Source organism: Podarcis filfolensis (genome assembly GCF_964270895.1).
Source record: "Podarcis filfolensis genome assembly, chromosome: 16".
Lineage (NCBI taxonomy): Eukaryota > Metazoa > Chordata > Lepidosauria > Squamata > Lacertidae > Podarcis > Podarcis filfolensis.
The window spans coordinates 8,470,612-8,496,991 of record NC_139620.1 but is presented as its reverse complement, the minus strand read 5'-3'; the positions used below and the strand labels follow the sequence as shown (position 1 = coordinate 8,496,991).

Sequence of the window (26,380 nt, the reverse complement as noted above, 5' to 3'; positions counted from 1 at the left end):
GTGGTACCTCAGGTTATATACGCTTCAGGTTACAGACACTTCAGGTTACAGACTCCGCTAACCCAGAAATAGTACCTTGGGTTAAGAACTTTGCTTCAGGATGAGAACAGAAATCGTGCTCCGGCGGCACGGCAGCAGCAGGAGGCCCCATTAGCTAAAGTGGTGCTTCAGGTTAAGAACAGTTTCAGGTTAAGAACAGACCTCTGGAACGAATTAAGTACTTAACCAGAGATACCGCTGTAACGCAATACAGTCATACCTCATGTTATGTTTGCTTCATGTTACATTTTTTCAGGTTGCGTCCTCCAGCGACCCAGAAGTACCGGAAAGGGTTACTTCCGGGTTTCGCTGCTCACGCATGCACAGACACGCAAAATGACGTCATGCGCGTGCACAGAAGCAGCGAATCGCAACCCGCGCATGCGCAAACGCGCCGCTGTGGGTTGTGTTCTTTTCATGTTGTGAACGGGCCTCCGGAATGGATCCCGTTCGCAACCAGAGGTACCACTGTAATTATAACTGGGAATGCATTGCAACAATCCCCTTTCACCGATACCTAGGGCTAGTCGAAATCTCCCAGAATGCACTGCCCTTGGCCACCGAGCAGAAATCTCCCAGAATGCACTGCCTTTAGTCCCCTAGCAAACTATCTCCCAGAATGCACCACCCTTGGCCCCCTGGGCTCATGCAGATGCAAATACACCTTGGGTGGAGCAGCTGTTTTATTCGGAGCAGATAAGAAGGAGTAGAAAGCCTGGACTGGTGGGAGATATATATTTTTGTTGTTGTTGTTGTTGTTGGGGTGGGTGGGTGGGTTTGTTGTCCTACCTGCACACTGACGACAATGACGAGGGAGGTCGCCACGGTGACGGCAAAGGACTGGTAATCGGCCAGGTGGGAGTTGTCGCTGAAGACCCCGTAGGGAATGAAGAACATGAAGACGGAGGTGTAGATCCCTTGAGCGATGCAGATGAAGAACTCCCGCTTGTTGAAGAGCAGGTTGAGCTGCCCCGGTTCGTACAGCTTGGGGTACTCCAAACTGCGATGCTCAGGCACATCCTAGGAAAAGGGAGTGGGACAGGGCTAAGCCTTTCGGCCTGAGGGCAGGACCACCCCAAGTGGGTCACGCAGGCCAGGGACAGACAGGGACAAAAATTGGGTGCGGCACACTCAACGCAGACTCGCCAGAGGGGATAGACACACATGCACAGAGAGAAACAAACCAGAAGAAGTTGGCCATTCAGGCAAAGGGGGCACTGCTCCGTCAATATCTAACCCAGGGGTTCCGAAAGAAGAAGCAGAGTTTGGATTTGATATCCCACTTTATCACTACCCAAAGGAGTCTCAAAGCGGCTAACATTCTCCTTTCCCTTCCTCCCCCACAACAAACACTCTGTGAGGTGAGTGGGGCTGAGAGACTTCAGAGAAGTGTGACTAGCCCAAGGTCACCCAGCAGCTGCATGTGGAGGAGCGGGGAAGTGAACCCGGTTCCCCAGATTATAAGTCTACTGCTCTTAACCACTACACCACACTGCCCCCCGGGGGAATAGTGGGATTATCTGGGGAAGGGTGTTAGGAGGCAAGGGGGCTGCATGGGACGTTGGAGGTGTAAAGGATTTTGAAAAGCTGGTATCGCTGGATCAAGCCCATTCATTGTGTTGAATTAAACGAAATACTTCTAACTGGATTTTTAATAAAAGTGCCATAATGCAACTTTTATCTTCCCTGGTAGGTCATGCAAACTGCAGTTCTCAGTACAGTGGTACCTCGGGTTAAGAACTTAATTCGTTCCGGAGGTCCGTTCTTAACCTGAAACTGTTCTTAACCTGAAGCACCACTTTAGCTAATGGGGCCTCCTGCTGCCGCTGCGCCGCTGCACGATTTCTGTTCTCATCCTGAATCAAAGTTCTTAACCCGAGGTATTATTTTTGGGTTAGCGGAGTCTGTAACCTGAAGCGTCTGTAACCCGAGGTACCACTGTAATGCTTTTTATAGGGTAGGGAGCACTGGGGAATTGGTCTATGGAACCAGGGGGCACTCGCTTGAACAGTTTGGGAACCACTGACCCAAGCTAAGGATCTAACCCTCCGATCTAACCCTGTGGCCCTTGCTGGACTTGCAGCGTCCCTGACCGTTGGGGCCGGCGGGAGTTTGGAGTCCGACAACATCTAAATGCCCATGGGCTTCCCCACCACCACCTTACCCCCCTGTAATTACATTTGAATTTGATAGTTCAGTAGGAAGAGCATGAAATTTTTTATGTCATGGTTGTGGGTTTGAGCCCCCTATTGCGCAAAAGATTATGTTGGACAAGAAGATGATCTTCGTGGTCCCTCCCAACTCTACAATTCTAGGATCCCTGATTGGTTGGGACATGACGGGTGGGAAAAACATGTGGGGCCCACATCTGAGACAGCCATGGGTTCGCCGCCCCTGCCACTGGTCCTTCTGGCTCACAGCAGCCTTTGCCAGTCTGCTGCCCTCTAACCGCTGTATCACACTGCAGAATTAACATGACTGACCTGGTCAAAGACACCCATGGCGAGCACTGGCAGCGAGGTGTAGACAATGTTGTACAGCGTGATGAAATATTGATCGTAGACAGTCTTTGAAAAGAGAGAGGGAGAAATTGAGAGACCAGGGAGAGGAGAACAAAAGGAGTCTTTGCTGCCCCCTGCAGGCCCGCTGGTGTAAAACAAAACCCAGTCACTCAGCTGGGTTTGCTGCATTTCCAAAACATTTTACAGTAGCTTTTTTGGGGGACGGGGAGTAGGATTTTCAAACCTCCAACTTCATCAGCCCTCAACAACATCAAGCCCCTAATCAACTCGGGACCCAAATAGCTGAAAACCAGGTCTTCCTAGTTATTTCATTGCTCTTAGATCATGGGTACTCAAACTAAGGCCCGGGGGCCAGATCCAGCCCAATCTCCTTCTAAATCCGGCCCACGGACGGTCCAGGAATCAGCGTGTTTTTACATGAGTAGAATGTGCCCTTTTATTTAGAATTCATCTCTGGGTTATTTGTGGGGCCTGCCTGGTGTTTTTACATGAGTAGAATGTGTCCTTTTATTTAAAATGCATCTCTGGGTTATTTGTGGGGCATAGGAATTCATTCATATTTTTTTTTTCAAAATATAGTCCAGCCCCCCACAAGGTCTAAGGGACAGTGGACCGGCCCCTTGCTGAAAAAGTTTGCTGACCTCTGCCTTAGATGGTTGGGGGGTGGCAGAGGAGGGCCTTCTCTGTGGCAGACCTTAAGCTGTGGGCCTTCCTCTCCACAGAAGACAACTTTATTACCCAGCTTTTGGAGAATTCTGAAGATGTACTGCTTTATTGCTATTATTGCTATTATTACTGTTGTTATTATTTACCCTGATTGCAAGTTGTTTAACTGCTTGTGTTTCAGTTGTTGTAAAATGCCCTGCGACCTTAAGGTGAAGGGCAGATAGTAAATTATAATGATTGTCATCACCAAAGAAGACTGGCTACTTAGCAGGGTGGCATGATCCTCTTCACTGAGTGATCCGTGATAGACTGGGATCACCGGTGTGGCTAATCCACGACAACTCTCCTTTCTCTCGGGGTGAAATTGCTGCCTTCAGCGATGCATTTAGCGACTTACTCAATCTACACCCCAACTTTTTCCTCTGAGGAGCTCAGGGTAGGATGAGTGGTTCCCGCCCCCCTCGTTTAATCTCCACAGCAACCCTAGCTTAATTCATTTGGCTATGGCAGGAATGTCCAACAGGTCGATCGTGATCTACTGGTCGATCCCTGCGAGGTTTTGGTAGATCACGGTTGATCTCTGGCTCCCTTTCCTTAGTGTCGCTAAAACTGACTCCTGCACCACCCCCTTGCCCCGCCCTCCATTGTTGTTTGATCTCTGGAAGGGAAGGCAGAGCTTTCTCTGTGCTGCTGTTTTCACCCCCAAAAAACTCCAGAGCTTTCCTTCTCCCCCAAAACGGGGGTAAATTAATAATAATAATAATAATAATAATAATGATGTAAAGGGACCCCTGACCATTAGGTCCAGTCGTGGACGACTCTGGGGTTGCGGCACTCATCTCGCTTTACTGGCCGAGGAAGCTGGCGTACAGCTTCCGGATCATGTGGCCAGCATGACTAAGCCGCTTCTGGCAAACCAGAGCAGCGCACGGAAACGCCGTTTACCTTCCCGCCGGAGCGGTACCTATTCATCTACTTGCACTTTTGACGTGCTTTCGAACTGCTAGGTTGGCAGGAGCAGGAACCAAGCAATGGGAGCTCACCCCGTTGCGGGGATTCGAACCACCGACCTTCTGATCGGCAAGTCCTATGCTCTGTGGTTTAACCCACAGCGCCACCTGTGTCCCTAATAATAATAATAATAATAATAATAATAATTATTTATTTATACCCTGCCCATCTGGCTGGGTTTCCCCAGCCACTCTGGGCGGCTTCCAACAAAGTATTAAAATACAGTGGTCTGTTAAACATTAAAAGTTTCCGTAAACAGGGCTGCCTTCAGATGTCTTCTAAAAGTCTGGTAGTTGTTTATCTCTTTGACATCTGGTGGGAGGGCGTTCCACCAGGGCGGGCGCCACTACCGAGAAGGCCCTCTGCCTGGTTCCCTGTAACTTGGCTTCTCGCAGTGAGGGAACCGCCAGAAGGCCCTCGGCGCTGGACCTCAATGTCCGGGCAGAACGATAGGGGTGGAGACGCTCCCCAGATCACTGCCAGCTTTTAAATCTGAAAGTAGATTGCAGTCTCTTAAGAGTTGGCCACCCCTGGGCTATGACCATCAGGTAGCCAAATTAAGTGGGCTGGATAGCTTTCGTGACATCATCCCCTGCTTTCCATGACCCTGATAGGCTACGCTCACTCAACGTGCGGCTCATCCAGGAAGTAGGGTGAAGCATGAGCCTGGAGAAAGCCCCCACTGCGGACCCCCGCCCTACCCACCCCTCCGATTCGCCAGCCGAGTCACCTGGGCAGAGAAGCCGCAGAAGAAGCCGAACCAGAAGTGCACCATGGTGAAGGCAAAGTTCTTGTAGAAGAAATAGCAAAGGAATTTGCACATGCGCAGGTAGGACCAGCGCCCGTGGACCAGCAGGAGGCGCTGCAGGAACTTGAACTGCGAGAAAGAGTAGTCCGAGGCCAGCACTGCCTGGATGCCCTCCTGGCCGCTGATTCCAACACCGATGTGGGCGGCTGGCGGGAACGCAGGAAACGGAAAGAGGGGTAAGGGGAAGTCAGGCTACTACGGCATCCCAAGCTCAGATCCCCCATCTTCCATCTTAGGAAGGACAAAGCACACGTGGTTCTCTCTGTTTCTAAAACAGGAGAGAGGAGCCTTTTTCCCATGCAGTGGTACCTCATGTTACATACGCTTCAGGTTACAGACTCCGCTAACCCAGAAAGTGCTTCAGGTTAAGAACTTTGCTTCAGGATGAGAACAGAAATTGGGCTCCAGCGGCGCGGCAGCAGCAGGAGGCCCCATTAGCTAAAGTGGTGCTTCAGGTTAAGTACGGACTTCCGGAACGATTTAAGTACTTAACCCGAGGTACCACTGTATAGGTAAACGGACCCCTGACCACTAGGTCCAGTCGTGGCCGATTCTGGGGTTGCGGCGCTCATCTCGCTTTATTGGCCAAGGGAGCCGGCGTACAGCTTCCGGGTCATGTGGCCAGCATGACTAAGCCGCTTCTGGCGAACCAGAGCAGCGCATGGAAACGTTTACCTTCCCGCCGGAGTGGTACCTATTTATCTACTTGCACTTTGACGTGCTTTCAAACTGCTAGGTTGGCAGGAGCAGGGACCGAGCGACAGGAGCTCCCCCCCGTCGCGGGGATTCAAACCGCTGACCTTCTGATTGGCAAGTCCTAGGCTCAGTGGTTTAACCCACAGCGCCACCCGCGTCCCTCTTTTACCATATAGAGGACCAAGAGGCCACATTTCAGTGGTAGGCAGGGCCAGAGGAGGGAAGCAGGTGTCTCAATCCATCAGGGCAGCCAATTGGCTCTGCCTCTCTTTGGAACTTTCCCACCCTGCAAAGGCCTTCGTCACGGAAGTCTGCTTATTTCCTCCTCCCTCCCAACGCGTTTTCCTTTTGTGCTGTGGCATTTTTTAAAAAAATACGCATCCGCGGAACTAAAAAGACGAAAGCTCACGCAAGCGCCGCCCCGGGACTCACTCTTGATCATGCTGACGTCGTTGGCCCCGTCGCCGATGGCCAGCGTGACGGCCTTCTTGTACTTTTTCACCAGCTCCACCACCTGGGCCTTCTGCAAGGGGGTGACGCGGCAACAGATGACGGCTTTGCAGGCGCAGGCCGTCTCCAGGAACTCCAGCTCCATGTCGGCCTCCAGGGCATGCGCCTGTGGGGAGAGAGGAGAGTGAGGGATGCTCAGTGCGACTTGCTGAATAACTGGATTAGCATGCAATGCCCTAAAAGAAAATGTGATGAAAATGATGTATAGATGGTATATTACACCTGTTAAGTTAGCGGAAATGTATAAAGTCAGTAATAAATGTTGGAAATGTAAAGAAAAAGAGGGAACATTTTATCACATGTGGTGGGAATGTAAAAAGGTGAAATGCTTCTGGGAGATGATATATAATGAGTTGAAAAAAATGTTGAAATATACATTTATAAAGAAACCAGAATCATTTATATTGGGCATTGTGGGGAGTGATATAAATAGAAAGGAATGTAAGCTCTTTTTATATGCAATAACAGCAGCAAGAATATTATTGGCCCAAAAATGGAAGCAAGAAGAGTTACCGTCGATTGAAGAATGGAGGATGAAGTTAATGGACTATGCAGAATTAGATAAACTAACAGGAAGGATTCGAAACCGGCGAGACCAGAAATTCACAGAAGACTGGAGTAAATTTACGGACTATTTGAAAAGTATTTGTGAAGAACAGACGACGTTTGTAGGGTTGCAAGAAGTTTTGTGAGGAGTATTATTAGAAGTATTGTAAAAATGGAGAAGGGGGAGGATGATTTGTTAAGAGATGTAAAGGCAATATAAAGTTAAGAAATGCATAACAAGTGGTTAAAACGGTGGGTCATCAGAGGTGCTGATGGAAGTCCAAAAAGATTGTATAAGTGATAAGTTCTGTGGTACATTTTATAATTTATATGTTAAAATTAATAAAAATATTATGAATAACTGGATTAGGCCCTGGGCAGATTCCCTGCAGACAAAAAGGTGATGGGAATGCTAGCTCCAGAGGGGAACTATAGTTCCCAGGATTCCTTTTGGTGGGGGGCAAGTCGTATGTGTTTAAGAGGTGACACGATGGAAGCTTATAAAATGAAAGTATTACATGGAGGATAGAGAATAGTTTCTTTTTCCCTTCCCTCTCTTGTTACTCTTATAACTTACAAGCACACAAGCCAAGTGCTGGAAGGCCCAGGGCAGCTAAAAGGATTTTAAACTGTGGAACTCACCGCCACAGGGGCAGTGATGGCCGCCAACTTGGATGGCTTTAAAAGAGGGTTGGGCAAACGCACAGAGGAGAAATCAAGGCACAGTGGCTATGTTCTACCTCCACTGCCAGAGTCATTATGCCTCTGAATACCAGGTCCTGGGGATCTCAGCTGCTGCTGCGGTTAAATCCAGCATGCAGGGTTTCCATGGGCACCTGGGAGAGCAGGATGTTATCCAGCAGGCCTCAATCCCACATATTTATCGTCCACACAAAGAAGCAAATAGCCACTCCAGGAAATTATTATTATTATTATTATTATTATTATTATTGTTGTTGTTATTGTTATTGTTTTATTGTTATATACAGCCCTTCATCCAAAGATCACAGGGTGGTTCACAACATGGAAACACAAAACTAAGCATTAAGATATATTCAACAGTGTAAATAACTTTTGACGGATGTAATAATGGAATACTGAATGGCTTGGTTTATTTAAAATATGCAGGGATTTACGTTAGGCAAAATGAACCATGGAAGGAGAAGAAGGGAAGTCACCGATATTCGACGGTTGGTTAAATGAATATTCTGAATTTTAAAGCAGAAAATTTAATAACACACACACACAGACACAATGAGAACAGAAAATGCATAATAAAACAAAAACAAACCAGCAATCCGCCTCCCACAAAAAGACCATACGTAGAATGTGTAACTGCAGCTGCAAAGGGCAATATTGTCTCCCAAGAACTATCTGGGCCCTTAAACTACAGCGCCCAGGATTCTTTGTTTAAAGAAGTATTAAAGTGCTTTAAATGTATGGCGTGAATGCGGCCTAGGCAGTGGCGTAGCGTGGGGGGTGCAGGGGGGGCCGGCCGCACCGGGCGCAACATCTGGGGGGGGCGCTCGCCGCTTCCGGAGTCGCCGAAGAGCCTCGGGCGCAGGCTGTAGCAGAGCCCCATGTCTCGCAGAACCGACGAGCTGTGTGCGCGTCCGGGCTGAAGGCGTCCGGCAGGCAGCGGCTCTCAGCGCTTGCCGCGGTCCCCGCGCGTCAGGGCCGCAGAGGGCGCACCAGGCAGCCCCTCCTCACAGCCCTGCCACCGCTGCTGCTGCTGCTGCTGCTGCTGCAGCTGCTGGGCCATGTTGCATTTTCCTCGCCTCTCTGCCCTCCTCCTCTTCCGGGCAAGCGGTGTCGTTTGGGCGGCAGCGCCAGCGGCAACTCGCCTCAGATCACCTGACACGGACCTGCCGCCGCCGCCGCCGTGGCTACCTTACCATAAATACCCCAGCCCAGGCAGCAGCAAGAAGAAGCTGGCAGCGGCGGCAGGTTAGGGGTTAAGGGGCGCAAATTACTTGCCTTGCCCCGGGTTAGGGGGTGCAAATTACTTGCCTTGCCCCGGGTGCTGACAACCCACGCTACGCCGCTGGGCCTAGGTACTCCCCCCCACAAGGCACCCACTTACCAGGCTGTGCCCATTGATCACCAGGGCGTACTCCCCAGCCACAGCCTCCAGCACGGACGTCAGCTTCGAGGCAGAGAGCTTCTCCTGGTAGGTGAACCCATTGCCCACGGACCGGGAAGCGTCCACCAATTTCTCTCGAGCCTTCCTGCCGGAGAAGGTGGGGAGGAAAGCGGGCGGGGGAAAGGATTTGAGAAGCAGCCAAGGACTCACCTGCCTTCTTTCCAAACCCTCTAAGGGCAGATTCGGCAGGTCAGAGGGAACTACAGCAAACCATTCCTGTGGGTGGGTGGGTTTTGTTGTTGTTGTTCATTGGGCTTAATTTTTTGAATGTTACCTTTCCGTTTGCGTGGCTTGGAAAGGGGCAACGGGTAGCACAGAGATGAGAGAGAGAGAGAGAGGGAAGAAAGAAAGAAAGAAAGAAAGAAAGAAAGAAAGAAAGAAAGAAAGAAAGAAAGAAAGAAAAGGAGAGGAGGAGTAGCAGAGAAAAGTGTGGAAATGAGAGAGAGAGAGAGAGAGAGAGAGAGAGAGAGAGAATAGAATAGAATAGAATAGAATAGAATAGAATAGAATAGAATAGAATAGAATAGAATAGAATAGAATTTATTATTTATACTCCGCCCACCTGGCTGGGTTTCTCCAGCCACTCTGGGCGGCTTCCAACAAAGCATTAAAATACAGTGGTCCCTCGGGTTACATACACTTCAGGTTATAGACTCCGCTAACCCAGAAATAGTGCTTCAGGTTAAGAACTTTGCTTCAGGATGAGAACAGAAATCATGCTCCGTCGGCACAGCAGCAGCAGGAGGCCCCATTAGCTAAAGTGGTGCTTCAGGCTAAGAACAGTTTCAGGTTAAGTACGGGCCTCCGGAACGAATTAAGTACTTAACCCGAGGTACCACTGTACAGTAGTCTGTTAAACATTAAAAGCTTCCCTAAAGAGGGCTGCCTTCAGAAGTCTTCTAAGAGAGAGAGAGAGAGAGAGAGAGAGAGAGAGAGAGAGAGAGGGGTTGCCCCTGACCATTTTTGGTTTTTGCTCCACCCACTGCTGTCTTTAGACCTGTCCATTTCACGAATCTGGCCCCAAGAGATCACCACTATTGGAACACCACCAGTAGCAGGAAACGCACCTTGACTAGCCAACAGAGCAGTACTTTCTGCTTGCGTTCAATGTTTGGTGCCAGACAAATGGAAAGGCAGAGAAAGCCCCTAATGGAGGGGCCACCACCAAGGGGGCCATGCCCGCGGGCCTCCACTCACCGCAACTCCTGCCGCACCTCCAAAACCGTGTGCCCCGTGATGATGAAGACCTCCGTCATCTCATCCGTCAGCATCTTGCAGGAGTAGCCGATGTTCACGGCCGTCTCTGAGGGAGGAGAGAGAGGGGACAGGCCCGAATCAAAACCCAAACCCTCCAGGAGTTAAAATTTTCAAAACGGGGCCCCAAGAACCTATCTCAAATGGCAGAGGGTCTCCTAACAACCGTCAGCACCCTTCACAAAATGGCAGCTCCCAGAATCCTTTGGGGGGAAGCCATGACGGTTTATGGTAGTATCACAGCGCTTTGAATGTACAGTGTGAAAGTGGATTTAGGAGGCCTCTTAGACCCAGCAATCTGTGCCGTAATAAAGAGTTGGGGGGACATTCCTGGTCGGGCTGCAAAATGGGACACGTTCCGCTGGCATTTGGAACAGCCGCCTCACCTTGCTTGTCTCCCGTCAACACCCAGATCTTGATGTTCGCCAGTGTGAGGAGGGCAATGGTCTCCGGGACGCCCTGCTGCAGCTTATCTTCGATGGCGGTGGCCCCCAGCAGCTGGAGGGAGACAGAAACAAAAGGCAAAGTTACCTGATGCCACAAAATGGGAGACCTCTGACTCCCGGGTCCAAATTTGGCCCGCGAGGCAGCTCCTCGCAAACCACAGCCACCTGTCGATATTTGCGACATCCCGCAAACGGCAGGAACACGCGCAGCAGTGAAGAAAAGATCAGGAGCTTAAAACGAGGGGCTCCTCTGGAGGCTCCTGATAAAAAAAAGGGCACTCATTTATTTAAAGCAGTCGATGTGGTTCCTTCCAGATATATTGCTGGACTCCCGGCTCCCATCATCCCCGCCCACTAGGCAAAACTGTCACGAAGCTGATGGAAATCCAGGAGGGCTATTCCTGTCAGGCTACCCCCCAATATGAATTATTTGTAGGTGGGTTTTCAGGGTTAAGCCTCCCAAAGGGTAATTTCGGCATGTTGTTGTTGTTTAGTCATTTAGTCGTGTCCGACTCTTCGTGACCCCCTGGACCAGAGCACACCAGGCACTTCTGTCTTTGGTCAAACTCATGCTGGTAGCTTCGAGAACACTGTCCAACCATCTCATCCTCTGTTGTCCCCTTCTCCTTGTGCCCTCCATCCTTCCCAACATCAGGGTCTTTTCCAGGGAGTCTTCTCTTCTCATGAGGTGGCCAAAGTATTGGAGCCTCAGCTTCAGGATCTGTCCTTCCAGTGAGCACTCAGGGCTGATTTCCTTCAGAATGGATACGTTTGATCTTCTTGCAGTCCATGGGACTCTCAAGAGTCTCCTCCAGCACCATAATTCAAAAGCATTAATTCTTCGATGATCAGCCTTCTTTATGGTCCAGCTCTCACTTCCATACATCACTACTGGGAAAACCATGGCTTTAAGTATCTGGACCTTTGTTGGCAAGGTGATGTCTCTGCTTTTTAAGATGCTGTCTAGGTTTATTTCGGCATACAATGGAAAAACCAACACGAATTTTAAAAATCCCTTTTTTGTTTGTTTGTTTGTTTAAAAAAGGGTTATCTAAGGTATCTAACTGTTGGAGATGCAATAGGGATAATGCTTCTCTAAAACATGTTTGTTTATAAAATGGCTTTTAGATTTTAGCGAAAAAATTCCCTCCAAAGAGGAGTGGATATGTAAAATAAAATACTGTGGTACCTTGGTTTACAACCATAATCCGTTCCAGAGGTCCGGTTGTAAATCAAAACAGGTTGTAAACCAAGGCGAGCTTTCGCCAATGGGGCCTCCCCAAAAAATGGGTTGTAAAAAAAATAAATGGGTTGTAATCTAAAAAAAGCGACACACATTTCCGGGTTTGATGTGGTTGTAATCCAGAATGGTTGTAACCCAAACCAAGGTACCACTGTATACAATTGGCAAAAATAAAAGCAGGTTACAGTCAAATCAAAAGGTAAAACTACAATTGAAATGCTTTGAAGAGTATCTAGGTGAACACTGTTCACAAAACAATACGTTGATATGTATAGACTAAAACTGTAGAGTGTATAAGAAGAGCGATGTTTGACTTGAGATACGAAAGGAAGTTAAGATAAGGAATGCAATGTTAAGATTTAATATAATCGAGAAGAGATATCGAGTAGTGGTGGAGGGGAGCCAAGGGTGGGACTACGTATGTAATTTTATTTATATCTTCTTTAGGTTTTTTCCTTTTGTCTTTTTTGTATCTTTCTGAATTGTTTAAAATAAAAATTTATTATTTCCCCCCAAACAAACAGCTTTTAGATTTTAACATGCACTGGCCCAACACAATACACCTACAGTTGCAATTTATGTAATACATGAACAACTAGATTTTATATTTAAAAATTGTAAATAAATAAACATAAAAATAATAATTTAAAAATTACCGCTCAAGCAATAAGAACAAGAATGAGCAGCGTAAACAAATTATGCTAGTAGGACTACAAGAAGTTTTGTAAGGAGAAAAGTTTGAAGCATTGCAAAGTAGAGAAAGAATAGAGATATTAGTTATGAGTTAAATGTAACTGTGGATGTAAGAAATGTATATTTACTGAATAGATTGGAAAATTTTCAGATGTGATGGATGGAAGTCAAAAAAATGGCGTAAGAGATGAAAGTATGTTTAATTACTGTTAAAAATGATATGTCGGAAAACTAATAAAATAATTATATGGGAAAATAAAGAACAAGAACGTGCAACGCAGCGGTGAAAAACACCAACCATCATGTCGTTCTCTACTTCCTCGTAAAGCCGGGCCAATCTCTCCTCGCGACCCTCGCCGGCGGAACTGGCTCGCTTCAGGCGCTCAGCCCAGCCCGAGTAGTAGCTTTCTTCGAGGTCGCGATAGGCAAGCACCAACGTCCGCAGACCCTCGCCAGCATATTCCTGGGGGTGGAGAGGGGAAGAGAAGGAGGAGGTGGAAAAAGAAACCAGAAGCATTTTTACTAGGCATTGTTGGGAGTGATATAAATAGAAATGAATGTAAACTCTTTTTATATGCAATAACAGCAGTAAGAATATTATTGGCCCAAAAATGGAAGCAAGAAGAGTTACCGACGATTGAAGAATGGAGGATGAAGTTAATGGACTATGCGGAACTAGATAAACTAACAGGAAGGATTCGAAACCGGCGAGACCAGAAATTCACGGAAGACTGGAGTAAATTTACGGACTATTTGAAAAGTAATTGTGAAGAACAGACAACGTTTGTAGGGCTGCAAGAAGTTTTGTGAGGAGTATTATTAGAAGTATTGTAAAAATGGAGAAGGGGGAGGATGATTTGTTAAGAGATGTAAAGGCAATATAAAGTTAAGAAATGCATAACAAGTGGTTAAAACGGTGGATCATCAGAGGGGCTGATGGAAGTCCAAAAAGATTGTATAAGTGATAAGTTTTGTGGTACATTTTATAATTTATATGTTAAAATCAATAAAAATTATATTAAAAAAGAGAGAGGAGGAGGTAGAGAAGCCGGAAGCACTTTTTGCAGATCACCGTGGTTTGTCCCCAACTCAGTACAGTCATACCTCTTGTTACGTTTAAAGGTAAAGGGACCCCTGACCATTAGGTCCAGTCGTGGCCGACTCTGGGGTTGCGGCGCTCATCTCGCTCTATGGGCCAAGGGAGCCGGCGTACAGCTTCAGGGTCATGTGGCCAGCATGACTAAGCCACTTCTGGCAAACCAGAGCTGTGCACGAAAACGCCGTTTACCTTCCCGCCGGAGTGGTACCTATCGATCTTACTTGCACTCTGACGTGCTTTTGAACTGCTAGGTTGGCAGGAGCAGGGACCGAGCAACGGGAGCTCACCCCGTCGCGGGGATTCGAACCGCCAGCCTTCTGATCAGCAAGTCCTAGGCTCTGTGGTTTAACCCACAGCGCCCTTGTTACACTTACTTCAGGTTAAATCTCTTCAGGTTGCGTCCTGCGGCGACCCGGAAGTACTGGAAAGGGTTACTTCCAGGTTTCGCCACTCGCGCAAGCGCTCAAAATGACATCATGCGCATGCGCAGAAACGGCGAATTGCGACCTGCGCACACGCAGACGCGGGTTGCAATCTGTTCATGTTACAAATGGGGCTCCGGAATGGATCCCCATCCACAACCAGAGGTACCACTGTACGTTTCTATTTAATTGTCACTTTTTTTTAACACGAAAGCATCAGAAAGGGGTTTAGAATGCAAGAATAGCAACACGAAACCAAACGTAAGAACAGCCTTTGAACAAGAACCTAAAAATGCTGATCCGCTGAGAATACGTCAAGAGGACGGCTCACACCCCACCCCGTTAAAAGCAGGACCAAAAAAAACAGAGGACACACACGCATTCCCAATCTCTCTTCAAATTAAGGCCCAAATGCCCAGGCCAAAAAGAAAAGAAAAAAGTTTGGCATCTAAAACGCTTCTATTCAAGTCGCCCAAATTGGCAACCATCACTAGCCCCACAGAACGGCAGTCTTGCATTCCACTCACCCCTTCTCTTGCTCCCCCCCAAAACTACTTACATTCAGATGGTCAGTGGTGACGTTATACAGCTCTTGGTGGCCTGGGTGAAGCCTCTCCAGCAAAATGGTGTCTGCTCCTTTACAGTACAGACGGATCTGGCCCTCGTGGTTCCGTACTTATGGGGAGCAGGGAGGGGAGACAAAAGGAGAGGAGACAAAAACCCCACAGATTTTAAGCACAAGCAGGTTGAAATTTATTTATTGCTGTTTTAGCTCGTTTTTGATGCTTTTGAATTATGGTGCTGGAGGAGACTCTTGAGAGTCCCATGGACTGCAAGAAGATCAAACCGATCCATTCTGAAGGAAATCAGCCCTGAGTGCTCACTGGAAGGACAGATCCTGAAGCTGAGGCTCCAATACTTTGGCCGCCTCATGAGAAGAGAAGACTCTCTGGAAAAGACCCTGATGTTGGGAAGGATGGAGGGCACAAGGAGAAGGGGACGACAGAGGACGCGATGGTTGGACAGTGTTCTCGAAGCTACCAGCATGAGTTTGACCAAACTGCGGGAGGCAGTGGAAGACAGGAGGGCCTGGTGTGCTCTGGTCCAGGGGGTCACCAAGAGTCGGACACGACTAAACAACAAAGCTCGTTTTTCCTCCGGTGAGCTCAAGGTGAAATATATGTAGTTTCGAGTTGGAAAAAAATGTTTAAAATAACCTTTTCTCAAAAACCTGGAGCTTTCCTTTTAGGAATTCTAGGTGCCGAAATCCCAAAGGAGTAGAAAAGACTATTTGTGTATGCGACTACGGCTGCACGGATGTTACTGGCCTAGAGATGGAAAGAAGATAAAGTCCCGACCAGAGAAGAAGTTAATGGACTATGATGAAATGGCTAAAACGACCGGAAGAAATCAGAAATCAGGAAGACCAAAATTTTAATAAGGAATTGGAGAAATTTTATAACTTATCTTAAAGACCATTGTAAACAGTTAAAATCGTTAGGAGGACTGGAGTAACACTTGTAACTTAAGGTTGAATTCTGGACATACTGGAAGAGGTAAAGGATTTGGAGTATCATAAAAGATGCAGGAGGAAATGATTAATAATAAGACCCACAAAGGGGAGGATGGAAGTCCAGGAGACTCCTTGGAATCCAGTTTTATGTTGCATATGTGACTGTAAAATTTCAATCTGAAAAACCAAATAAATAAATTTCTGAAAAGAAAAGAAATATATGCAGTTTTTTCCTTCTGCTGTATTTTATCCTCACAACCACCCTGTAAGGTAGGGCAAGCTGGGGCGAGGGGGAAAGAGCAAATGAGACTGACTGGCCGAAGGTAGAGACCTGAAATGAGTCACAGAATCATAGAACTGTAGAGCTGAAAGGGACCCTAAGGATCATCTAGTCCAACCCCCTGAAATGAAGGAATATGCAGCTGTCCCATACAAGGATCAAACCTGCAACCTTGGCGTTATCAGCACCACGCTCTAACCTGTTGAGCTATCCAGTGAGTCTACCCCCTCTCTGTGGCTGTAGACTGTTTTTAATCCTGAATTTCAAATTGTGGTAACCCGGACTTGCTGGAGAAGGGCGGGCGATAAAGTTAACCCATGCCTCGTGCTACGATTTATACTCACGCCAGCCATGTGAGGTAGGATAGGCTGAGAGAAGATGGAGAGGCACTAGCCGAGAGGTCGGCAACCTAAGGTCCATGGGTCGGAAGCGGCCCGTGAGGGTCGCTTAACTGGCCCATGAGCTGCCCCCAAACTGAGCCGCGTACTCGGTGAGTCCCCACGCAATCCATTAAACCGGCGCAGGGACTCTTTTCTGCGGCTCCAGAAATCACGTCTGCGCATGTCCGCAGTACCAGAAATCGCTTCTCTGCATGCCCAGACACTGAAAATCGCTTCTGCGCAGGCGCAATTTTCGGTCTCTGGGCATGCACAGAAGCAATTTCTGGAGCCACGGACATGCGCAGGCGCAATTTTCGGTCTCTGGGCATGCACAGAAGCAATTTCTGGAGCCACGGACATGCGCAGAAGCAATTTCTGCCGTCTGGGCCTGCGCAGAAGCAATTTCTGGCGGCATGGACATGCGCAGACGCAATTTCTGGCGTCCGGGCATGCGCAGACGCAATTTCCGGCACCGCGGACATGTGCAGGCGCGATTTCCAGCATTGCGCTACGCTGGTCCGGCCCACGGAGGATCTCCGCAGGAGTGATCCAGCCCATGCCCGGTAAGCCTTGCTGACCTCTGCACTAGCCCAGGGTTTGGTAGCCGCTCCCCTGGCCTCCCATCCCTATCTCCACCGGCGCCTCCCCCATTCTCACCAATGACTGACATGCGCTTGCGGACGTTGTTGAAGTCCAAGATGGCGAGAAGCTGGTAGGTGACGGGCCGTCCCAGCTCCTGGATCACGATGGTCTTGGGGGTGCGTCCGCGGAAAACGAAGCCAAAGTTGCGGGAGGCGGTCACCAGGGCGCCCTCATCCGGGGACTGGGCTTTGTAAAACAACTCCCCTGTTTGGGTTAAAGAGGGAGAAGAAAGAGAGAGAGGAATCTGAAACTGGCGCTGCAGAACGGATGCATTTCCCAAGAAAATATATTCTGAACGAAACAGTGGATGTGTGATTTTTTTTGGTGCAGGCTATATCCATGGACATGCTATGTGATTTGATGGTGAATTTGGGGTGACCCAATGCAAAAATCCTGAGGATTTTACCTTCCCCCTCCCAGGCAGCCTCCTTTCTCGCTAGCATCCCTTATCTCCCTCCTGATCGCTTGCCGATCAGCTGCTCAGCGGCTTCGTTTCAACACCCCCTTCCCTCTTTCTAAAAAAAAAAAAAAAGAGCACAATCTGCTTTTCGCCCCTGGGCAATTCGGCTCCATTTCCCCTTACAGTGGTACCTCGGGTTACATACGCTTCAGGGTACATACGCTTCAGGTTACATACGTTTCAGGTTACAGACTCCGCTAACCCAGAAATAGTGCTTCAGGTTAAGAACTTTGCTTCAGGATGAGAACAGAAATCGTGCTCCGGCGGCACGGCGGCCCCGTTAGCTAAAGTGGTGCTTCAGGTTAAGAACAATTTCAGGTTAAGTACGGACCTCCGGAACGAATTAAGTACTTAACCCGAGGTACCACTGTACTTTTTAGGAGGAAAAAAGTGTGTCTTATGCAGCGAAAAATACGGTAGTTCTCCTTCAAGGAATAACATGCTGTAAACTTCAGAAGACTCTCCATCCCTGTAGCAAGACCAACACCTCCTCCTCTTCCCCCTGATTTTTTAAAAGACCTGATCCCAACCTGGGCTCTTTTCCTCGGACATGACCGTGTGGCAGAGGGAGAGGAGACGGAAGAACTCGTGTACATGAGGGTCACCGAGCTTGACCGCTTCCAGCAGCGCCGCGTCCCAGAAGGTGAACTTGGGGTCTGCCAGAGGATTGAAAGAGAAGTCCACTGGTTCCGTCTTCTAGGGGAGGCCGGGAGAGAAGAGGAGAAGAAAGGGTTACAGTGGTGGCTGGGTGAGCGTGGGGACTGGTAGGGTGGGAGGCCGGGAGCTCGACAGTAGGGGGCGCCAGAGGCAATGGCAGGTGGAGCCAACGAATGCAGTTTCGTCCCCATTCTCCTGCTCCTGATCCCTGCTGAGTTCTGACATGATCAAACTGAGAAAAAGGAGGGGAAAGATGCTGGGAGGCAGACAAGCCTCCTAGACTGGATGTAAGAAATCAAGTAGGCAGGTGAGGAGCTGGCGGAGAGCCAAGTGAAGCTGGTGGGGCACAGCCCCCATTCGCCCAAATACAGCAGCCTCCAGTGGCCAGCAATATCACCCAAGATAACAATTGCCTATTTTTTGAGACTACTATTGGATTGTTGTGGGACGCGGGTGGCGCTGTGGGTTAAACCACAGAGCCTAGGACTTGCCCATCAGAAGTTTGGCGGTTCGAATCCCCGCGACAGGGTGAGCTCCCATTGATTGCTCAGTCCCTGCTCCTGCCAACCTAGCAGCTCCGGCGGGAAGGTAAACGGCGTTTCCGTGCGCTGCTCTGGTTCACCAGAAGCGGCTTAGTCATGCTGGCCACATGACCCGGACGCTGTACGCCGGCTCCCTCGGCCAATAAAGCGAGATGAGCGCCACAACCCCAGAGTTGGCCACGACTGGACCTAATGGTCAGGGGTCCCTTTACCGGATTGTTGTAATTGAAAACTAATGAAACTAATAAAAACTTGACGTTTTTATCCCCCAAAAAGTTTTTGATTGCATTTCCACTGAAATGAGGCTGCATTTTAATGTTTTAATGTTGTATTTTAATCTTGTTTTTTTAAGCTGTATTTCAATCAATTGTTTTTATATTTGGTGTTAGCCACCCTGAGACCAGTCTTAGCTGGGGAGGGCGGGGTATAAATATCTAAAAAAATAAATAAATAAATAAAAATTATTATAAAATAATAATAATGCCTATTTTGACGAGGGCTAATGGAGGGCATATAAAAAGCCACCCTACATAAAGTTTTTGTGGGGTGGGGGTGGGGGAATCTACAGCAAAGGTTTTATTTGGTCCACGTTTTTAAGTCAATGGGACCACATTCGTGCTTCCAGGACAAATATGCCGCTCGGAACAAAAAAACTCCTCCTTTCGAACGATGGATTTTCATCCTCCAGACAGGACATTGGGGAGTTTAAGATTAATCTCTTTTTTTTTCATAGATTGTAAGCTCATCAGGGCAGGGACTTTGTCCTTTTACGCCCTGTGGAATGCCATGCATCCTAATGGGAGTATATAAATTAATTAGGTGACCATTATCACTGTTATTATTCCCGATAACAGGTGGCAGCTCTGCGGGTGGGTGTTTCCGCCACCACTTTCCTTCCCCCTCCCCGCCCCACCCCCCACTCCCCTTAATAAAACTCCTTAATAAAACCCATTTCCCCGTTCCTTTGTGCCATCCATCCCATCGCAGAGATTCTCCCACAGCGCCTACCTCTCCAAGCTCAGCCTTGTAACCCAGAACATCCAGGACATCACCTGCAAAACAGAGAAAAATAAAGAGCGAGTGTTACGACCCAGGAGGGCGAGAGAGAGAGGAGGTATTGACACACCATAGTAGGATACTACCCCAGTAGAACACCATCGCTGTTCTGGCTTCAGCGATAGCTGCGCAGCCTGCATTCGCTCCGTAAGACGCACACACATTTCCCCTTACTTTTTAGGAGGGAAAAAGTGTGTCTTATAGAGCAGAAAATACGGTAGTTGTTTATTGCCTTGACATCTGGTGGGAGGGCGTTCCACAGGGCAGGTGCCACTACCGAGAAGGCCCTCTGCCTGGTTCCCTGTAACCTCACTTCTCGCAGCAAGGGAACTGCCAGAAGGCCATCGGCGCTGGACCTCAGTGTCTGGGCTGGATAATGGGGGTGGAGACACTCCTTCAGGTATACAGGATCGAAGCCATTTAGAACGAGCTCCATCTGCCCCTCACTTCCCTCTACAGCATGTGCAGAAACTACTTTCTTGACCACTGGGCCCATTATTGGTCTTGTCCGTTCAATTCGCTGGAATCTGTCTTCACATGAAATGGAAGTCCCTAACTCACTGGGGTTTGAGACCCATCGGCTACCCTCGCCTGGTGCAGCCAGTCAGTTGAACAGTACAGTGGTACTTTGGTACTCAAACAGATTGGCTGCCGAACAAATTGGCTCCCAAACGCCGCAAACCCAGAAGTGTTCTGGTTTGTGAACATTTTTCTGAAGCTGAACACCCGACACTGAGTGCAGGAAGCTCCTGCAGCCAATCGAAAGCCGCACCTTGGTTTTTGACTGGTTTCGGGAGTCGAACGGACTCCCGGAACAGATTAAGTTCGAGAACCAACCACCAATAACAGCAACTAATAATTTGAAAGAGAAGAAGAAGAACCAATAACAGCAACTAATACAGTGGTACCTCGGGTTAAGTACTTAATTCGTTCCGGAGGTCTGTACTTAACCTGAAACTGTTCTTAACCTGAGGTACCACTTTAGCTAATGGGGCCTCCCGCTGCTGCCACGCCGCTGGAGCATGATTTCTGTTCTCATCCTGAAGCAAAGTTCTTAACCTGAAGTGCTATTTCTGGGTTAGCGGAGTCTGTAACCTGAAGCATATGTAACCCGAAGCGTATGTAACCCGAGGTACCACTGTAATTTGAAGAAGAACCAATAACAGCAACTAATATTTTTTTTTTTTTAAAAAAAAAAACCCTAGTCATAATGACAACAAAACTGGTTTCGAACCCGGCTTTGTCTGCATTTTGGGCCACCTGGCTTACCGTAGCTGCGCCCGTTCACCGAGCACTTGCTGAAGACCATGATGTTCTGGGTGAGGGTGCCAGTCTTGTCAGAGAAGATGTACTCCACCTGCCCCAGCTCCTCGTTGAGGGTCGTGGTCCGGGCCTCGGCCGGCGTGCACCTCTTCACGCAATACATCTTCTTATCCCAGTTGATGAAGTAGCTGTGCCCGAGGCGAATCACCTCCACGCTGCGCAGACACGGGAGGAGGAAGAGGTTAGCGCAGGGATAGAAACCAGCCCACTGCACCAAGGTAAAATTCATTCCCCCGCTCTCTCTTTCTGCCCAGACTACCACTGGTAAGTGGCCCTCGAAAACATGCCCTGAAAGGCCCTCAAGTTGGAAAGGGTTCCTTGCCACCAAATGCCCCCCCCCCGCCTGCCTGGAGGCTCCTCAAAACCACAGATTTACAGACAGGCGGGTGTAAAAGCTGCTCTGAGGCCGCGAGATAGACATCTGACGAATGAACGAAGAAACAAACAGAAGCCCCGAGAAATGAGAGGAAGATCTCAGAATCGGCTACTCACAGGCCTTAAACGCTCTCCCCTACCAGGGTTCGGGGAAGGGGTGGAAAGATAGCAGACTATACCTTATAGAAGAACAGGAAGTTGCCTCATATATTGAGTCAGGTCATTTGGTCCATCTAACTTAGTACAGGCAACTCCCCATTTAAAAAAGGTAAAGGGATCCCTGACCATTAGGTCCAGGCGTGGCCGACTCTGGGGTTGCGGCGCTCATCTCGCTTTATTGGCCGAGGGAGCCGGCGTACAGCTTCCAGGTCATGTGGCCAGCATAACTAAGCCGCTTCTGGCGAACCAGAGCAGCCGTTTACCTTCCCGCCAGAGTGGTACCTCTTTATCTACTTGCACTTGATGTGCTTTCGAACTGCTAGGTTGGCAGGAGCAGGGACTGAGCAACGGGAGCTCACCCCGTTGCGGGGATTCGAAACGCGACCTTCTGATCGGCAAGCCCAAGAGGCTCAGTGGTTTAACCCACAGTGCCACCCGCGTCCCTACTCCCCATTTACAAGTGACATTTTTGCATGCAACTGTGCACACTTGCAGTACCAGGAACTAGAAATGGGGAACACCCTGGAGAGTCCAACTGGCTTGCGAGAAAGGTAAAGGTAAAGGACCCCCTGATGGTAAAGTCCAGTCAAAGGTAGGATCGCGGCGCTTATCTTGCTTCAGGCCGAGGGAGCCGGCGTTTGTCGACAGACAGCTTACCAGGTCATGTGGCCAGCATGACTAAACCGCTTCTGGTGCAACGGAACACCGTGACAGAAACCAGAGCGCACAGAAATGCCGTTTATCTTCCCGCCACAATGGTACCTATTTATCTACTTGCACAGGTGTGCTTTTCAAACTGCTAGGTTGGCAGGAGCCGGGATGGAGCAACGGGAGCTCACTCCATCGCAGGGATTCGAACCGCCACCCTTCTGATCGGCAAGCCCAAGAGGCTCAGTGGTTTGGACCACAGCGCCACCCGCATGCCCTGGCTTGTGAGCAGACCCTCCACAGAGTCCAATGGTCTTCTCGCGAGCTGGAGGCCTCACCGCTTAACACATGAGCAAGCCCCACTGCCCCCCAGGCTTGTGCGAGTCAAAGGGGCAGTGGGGGTCTTCTTGATCAGCTCAGCTGATGGGCAGGGAAGCTGCTTCCCTGTGTGTCAGCTGTGCAAGCTGGAGATGTAATTGGGATTGAACCCAGATCCTTTGGCAAACAAAGCAGCTGCTCCATTACTGAGCTATGGCCTTCCCTTAAAAATAATTGCTTGTGGAACTGAACTAAGCTGCCTTATACAGGTGTATCGGTGGGACACGGGTGGCGCTGTGGGTTAAACCACAGAGCCTAGGACCTGCCGATCAGAAGGTCAGCGGTTCGAATCCCCGCGGCGAGGTGAGCTCCCGTCGTTCAGTCCCAGCGCCTGCCTACCTAGCAGCTTGAAAGCACCCCTAAGTGCAAGTAGATAAATAGGGACCGCTTTATAGCGGGAAGGTAAACGGCATTTCCGTGTGCTGCGCTGGTGCTGGCTCGCCAGATGCAGCTTAGTCACGCTGGCCACGTGACCCGGAAGTGTCTTCGGACAGCGCCGGCTCCCGGCCTCTTGAGCGAGATGAGCGCGCAACCCTAGAGTTGGTCACGACTGCCCCTGATGGGCAGGGGTACCTTTACCTTTACAGGTGTATCATTTATCTATCCAGCTCAGCACTGTCAACACTGACCTGTCTCTCCAGGTTTTAAGGCAGGAGATGCTCTCGTCTGTACATGGGAGATGCCAGGATTTGAACCTGGAACCTTCTGCATGCTATAACCACTAAGCTACATCCCTTATGCAGCTCACAGGATGTTATGGAACGGGACGTCCCACTCACCCCCTACCTCACCGTAAGCTGCAAGGACCCAAGCAAAGCTGGAAGAGGATTTCAGGTGGCGGCGCATGCTCTTACCTGGGGGCTAAGGGTGTGAGAGAGAAAGAGAAATTCGTGCTGAAGAATTCAAAAGAAAAAGAGAAATTAAACCAACAAAAAAAAAAAGAAAGAACAGACACAGATAGCAGGGTTGCAGGCAGAAAGGCAGGGGGAAAATAAGATTAAACCAAAAAATAGGAATGTGGCAGTGCAGCGATCAGGACATACTAAATGCGTATGACAGAGGCATCGTTAGGAGAAGGTGGGAGAGATAAAACTGGTCAGATCATTCCTGATAATAGCATCAGATGCCTGCTTCCTAAAATTCTGCCTGCTCACCTCTTTTAGAATCACAGACTTGTAAAAGCTGGAAGGGGACCTGAGGGTCATCTAGTCCAACCCCCCTCCAATGCAGGCATCTCAACACGTGGTCCCCCATCCAACTTGAAACCATACTGGACCCTGCTTAGCTTCGCAAAGCTGCAAGCGGTTTCATCGCTGCACCACTAGGAGGATCCCAACTCTCAATTCCGTCTCCTCCTGAAGTTATAGGTTGGTTTCGAGGGAGCTCAGGGGTCTGGACACTGCCTGTTTAAAGACTCTGGGACGAGATCAAGGATTCAGGGACAGCAGCTAATAAGCAAAAGCCACAGTTGCAATCTCAGCTGTGAACTCGTTGGAGGTGAAGCAGTAGGCAAGTCACTCGACCTCAACCTTCCCCATCTGTAATAGGGGTGTAATAAATGCTGGCCATGTCTTACAGGGGTTGATGCAAGGATTGTTGACCTGTATTACAAAGGGGCTGTGCCTGCACGAAGCTGCAGAAGTATCAGTCTCACTGACCCTTTCTTTCTGCAAGGAGGAGAATGGGAGATTTCGCTTTCATTTTAGACGCCTTGCAGTTTGTCATGACATCCAAAACTGGGCAGATTACTGTCAGTTGAAACTACGCGCAGCAGAAGCAAGCTACCTCCAAACCCTAGTTTATGAAGCTGGCTTGTTTTCCCTAACCATGGTTAAGATTAAGACTAACCATGGTAAACTAACCATGGTTAAGATTAACCACAGGCCCTTTTTATCCATATAAGTTTTTATTAATTTGCTTCAAATAAAGGAATAACAAAGAATATATATAAATAATAAGATAACAAACAAAAAAACAAGTAACCGACATTAAATACTTCACATCAAAGATTTTACATTACTTTCTCTTTTAGGACTTCCTTCAGCTTATCCGAAAATCATTCGTAGTTACAATTTAAGTTTACGCATTTCCTGGCTTATATTGACATTATATATCTCTCTTTCTTCTAATTCCTTTAGACAATAACTCTTACTGCTTCACAGTGCTTCTTTAAATCCCACTAACGTTGTTTCTCCCTCACTTACATAATCCAGGTAATCTACATATTTCCCCCAATCCTTAATGAACTTTTGGTCTCTTAAATATCTAATCTTTCCTGTCAATTTATCCAACTCCGCGTAATCCAATAGCTTTGATCTCCACTCGTCCACCGTTGGTATATCCTGCTGTTTCCATTTCTGGGCTAGAATTACCCTTGCTGCTGTAACCGCATAGTACACAAATTTATGGTCCTTCTTTTTTATTTCATTCCCTAATATCCCTAGCAGGAAGATTTCTGGTTTTTTTATAAACGTATATTTTAAAATCTTCTTGAGTTCAGTGTATATTTTTTCCCAAAATCCCTTCACTTTCCCGCACTCCCACCACATGTGGTAAAAGGAACCCTCCTGAGCTTTACATTTCCAGCATTTATTACAAACCTTATACATTTTCGATAATTTTAAAGGTGTTATGTACCACCTGTAAAACATCTTCATGACATTTTCCCTTATTGCCATAGATGCCGAAAAGTTTATACCCTCTTTCCACAATTTTTCCCAGTCTTCGAATTGTATACTATGTCCCACATCTCTAGCCCAGTGGATCATTACTGCCTTGACCTCTTCATCTCCTAAATTCCACTCCAACAAAATCTTATACATTTTGGATAGTGTTCTCACATCATTGTTTATAATTTCAATCTGGAATTTCGACTCTTTATCTACATATCCTCTTTCTTTAATATCCTTTTTAAACAATTCATTTATTTGGAAATAGTGTAGCCAGTCATAAACAAGTTCTTTAACCTGATCATACGGTTTTAGTTTCCATTTCCCAACTTCCTTAATTACTAATTGACTGTAAGTTGGCCAACTACTTCTCATATTAATTTTCTTCACACTTAACACTTCGAGAGGTGATAGCCAGTGTGGAACTTTAGCTTCTAGCAGGTTTTTATACCTTTCCCATATCTCAATCAATGGACCTCGGAAGATGTGGTTCTCGAATCCCCTATGTACTTTTCTTTTCTCGCACCATAGGTAGGCATGCCAACCGAACCTGTTGTCGAAACCCTCTAAGTCGAGCAGATCATTATTCACTAATTTAACCCAATCTTTTAGCCAGCAGAGGCATGATGCCTCATAATATAGCTTCAGGTCCGGCAGTGCATACCCTCCTCTTTCCCTTATATCTGTTAACAGTTTGAATCGAATTCTAGGTTTTTTGCCCTGCCAGATGTATCTTGAGAGCACTCTTTGCCACTCTTTAAAAACTCCGCTCCCCTTAATTATAGGGATGGTCTGGAATAGGAACAGCAACCTTGGTAATACATTCATCTTAATTGTGTTAATCCTTCCCCAGAATGACAATTTCAATCTACCCCAAATTTCCAAATCCTTTTTTATTTCCTTCCACAACAGTTCGTAGTTATTTTTATATAAATCTATATTTTTAGGAGTCACCCAGATTCCAAGATACTTAACTTTTTTGACCACCTCTATCTGCGATTTTTGCTGGATTATTTCTAAACCACAGGCCCTTTTTAACAAGTCAAGGCAACCGTACGTCAGGCCTGTACCCCATTAATATATTACTACCCCCTTATTAGAGAACTAAGCTACTGAGAATACTGAAAGGCACATCCCATAATCACTAGGAATTATTAAGGGCGACAAAAACAGTGGGAGGGGGATGAGAGTGCCCCAAAA

At 48.0% G+C, this 26,380-nt stretch overlaps 1 protein-coding gene and 1 long non-coding RNA gene across 3 annotated transcripts in view; one reads left to right on the top strand and one right to left on the bottom strand.

Annotated features, from left to right (window-relative positions):
* ATP8B2 (ATPase phospholipid transporting 8B2) overlaps positions 1–26,380 on the bottom strand; it is a 62,324-nt gene that overhangs the window by 6,362 nt on the left and 29,582 nt on the right. For both annotated transcript variants that reach the window (XM_083590985.1, XM_083590984.1), the window contains 13 exons: positions 20,898–21,106; positions 19,581–19,624; positions 17,904–18,069; positions 16,929–17,117; positions 14,658–14,773; positions 12,876–13,040; positions 10,582–10,693; positions 10,139–10,244; positions 8,882–9,026; positions 6,175–6,358; positions 4,969–5,192; positions 2,523–2,606; positions 829–1,059 (listed from right to left, as the gene is read on the bottom strand). In XM_083590985.1, the coding sequence (XP_083447111.1) occupies positions 829–1,059; positions 2,523–2,606; positions 4,969–5,192; positions 6,175–6,358; positions 8,882–9,026; positions 10,139–10,244; positions 10,582–10,693; positions 12,876–13,040; positions 14,658–14,773; positions 16,929–17,117; positions 17,904–18,069; positions 19,581–19,624; positions 20,898–21,106 (1,975 nt within the window). The remainder of the gene's footprint in view (positions 1–828; positions 1,060–2,522; positions 2,607–4,968; positions 5,193–6,174; positions 6,359–8,881; positions 9,027–10,138; positions 10,245–10,581; positions 10,694–12,875; positions 13,041–14,657; positions 14,774–16,928; positions 17,118–17,903; positions 18,070–19,580; positions 19,625–20,897; positions 21,107–26,380) is intronic.
* Positions 22,635–26,376, top strand: LOC310752006. The gene is made up of 3 exons (XR_014542782.1): positions 22,635–22,720; positions 23,099–24,394; positions 26,208–26,376. It is a non-coding gene; the product is annotated as an uncharacterized lncRNA (long non-coding RNA).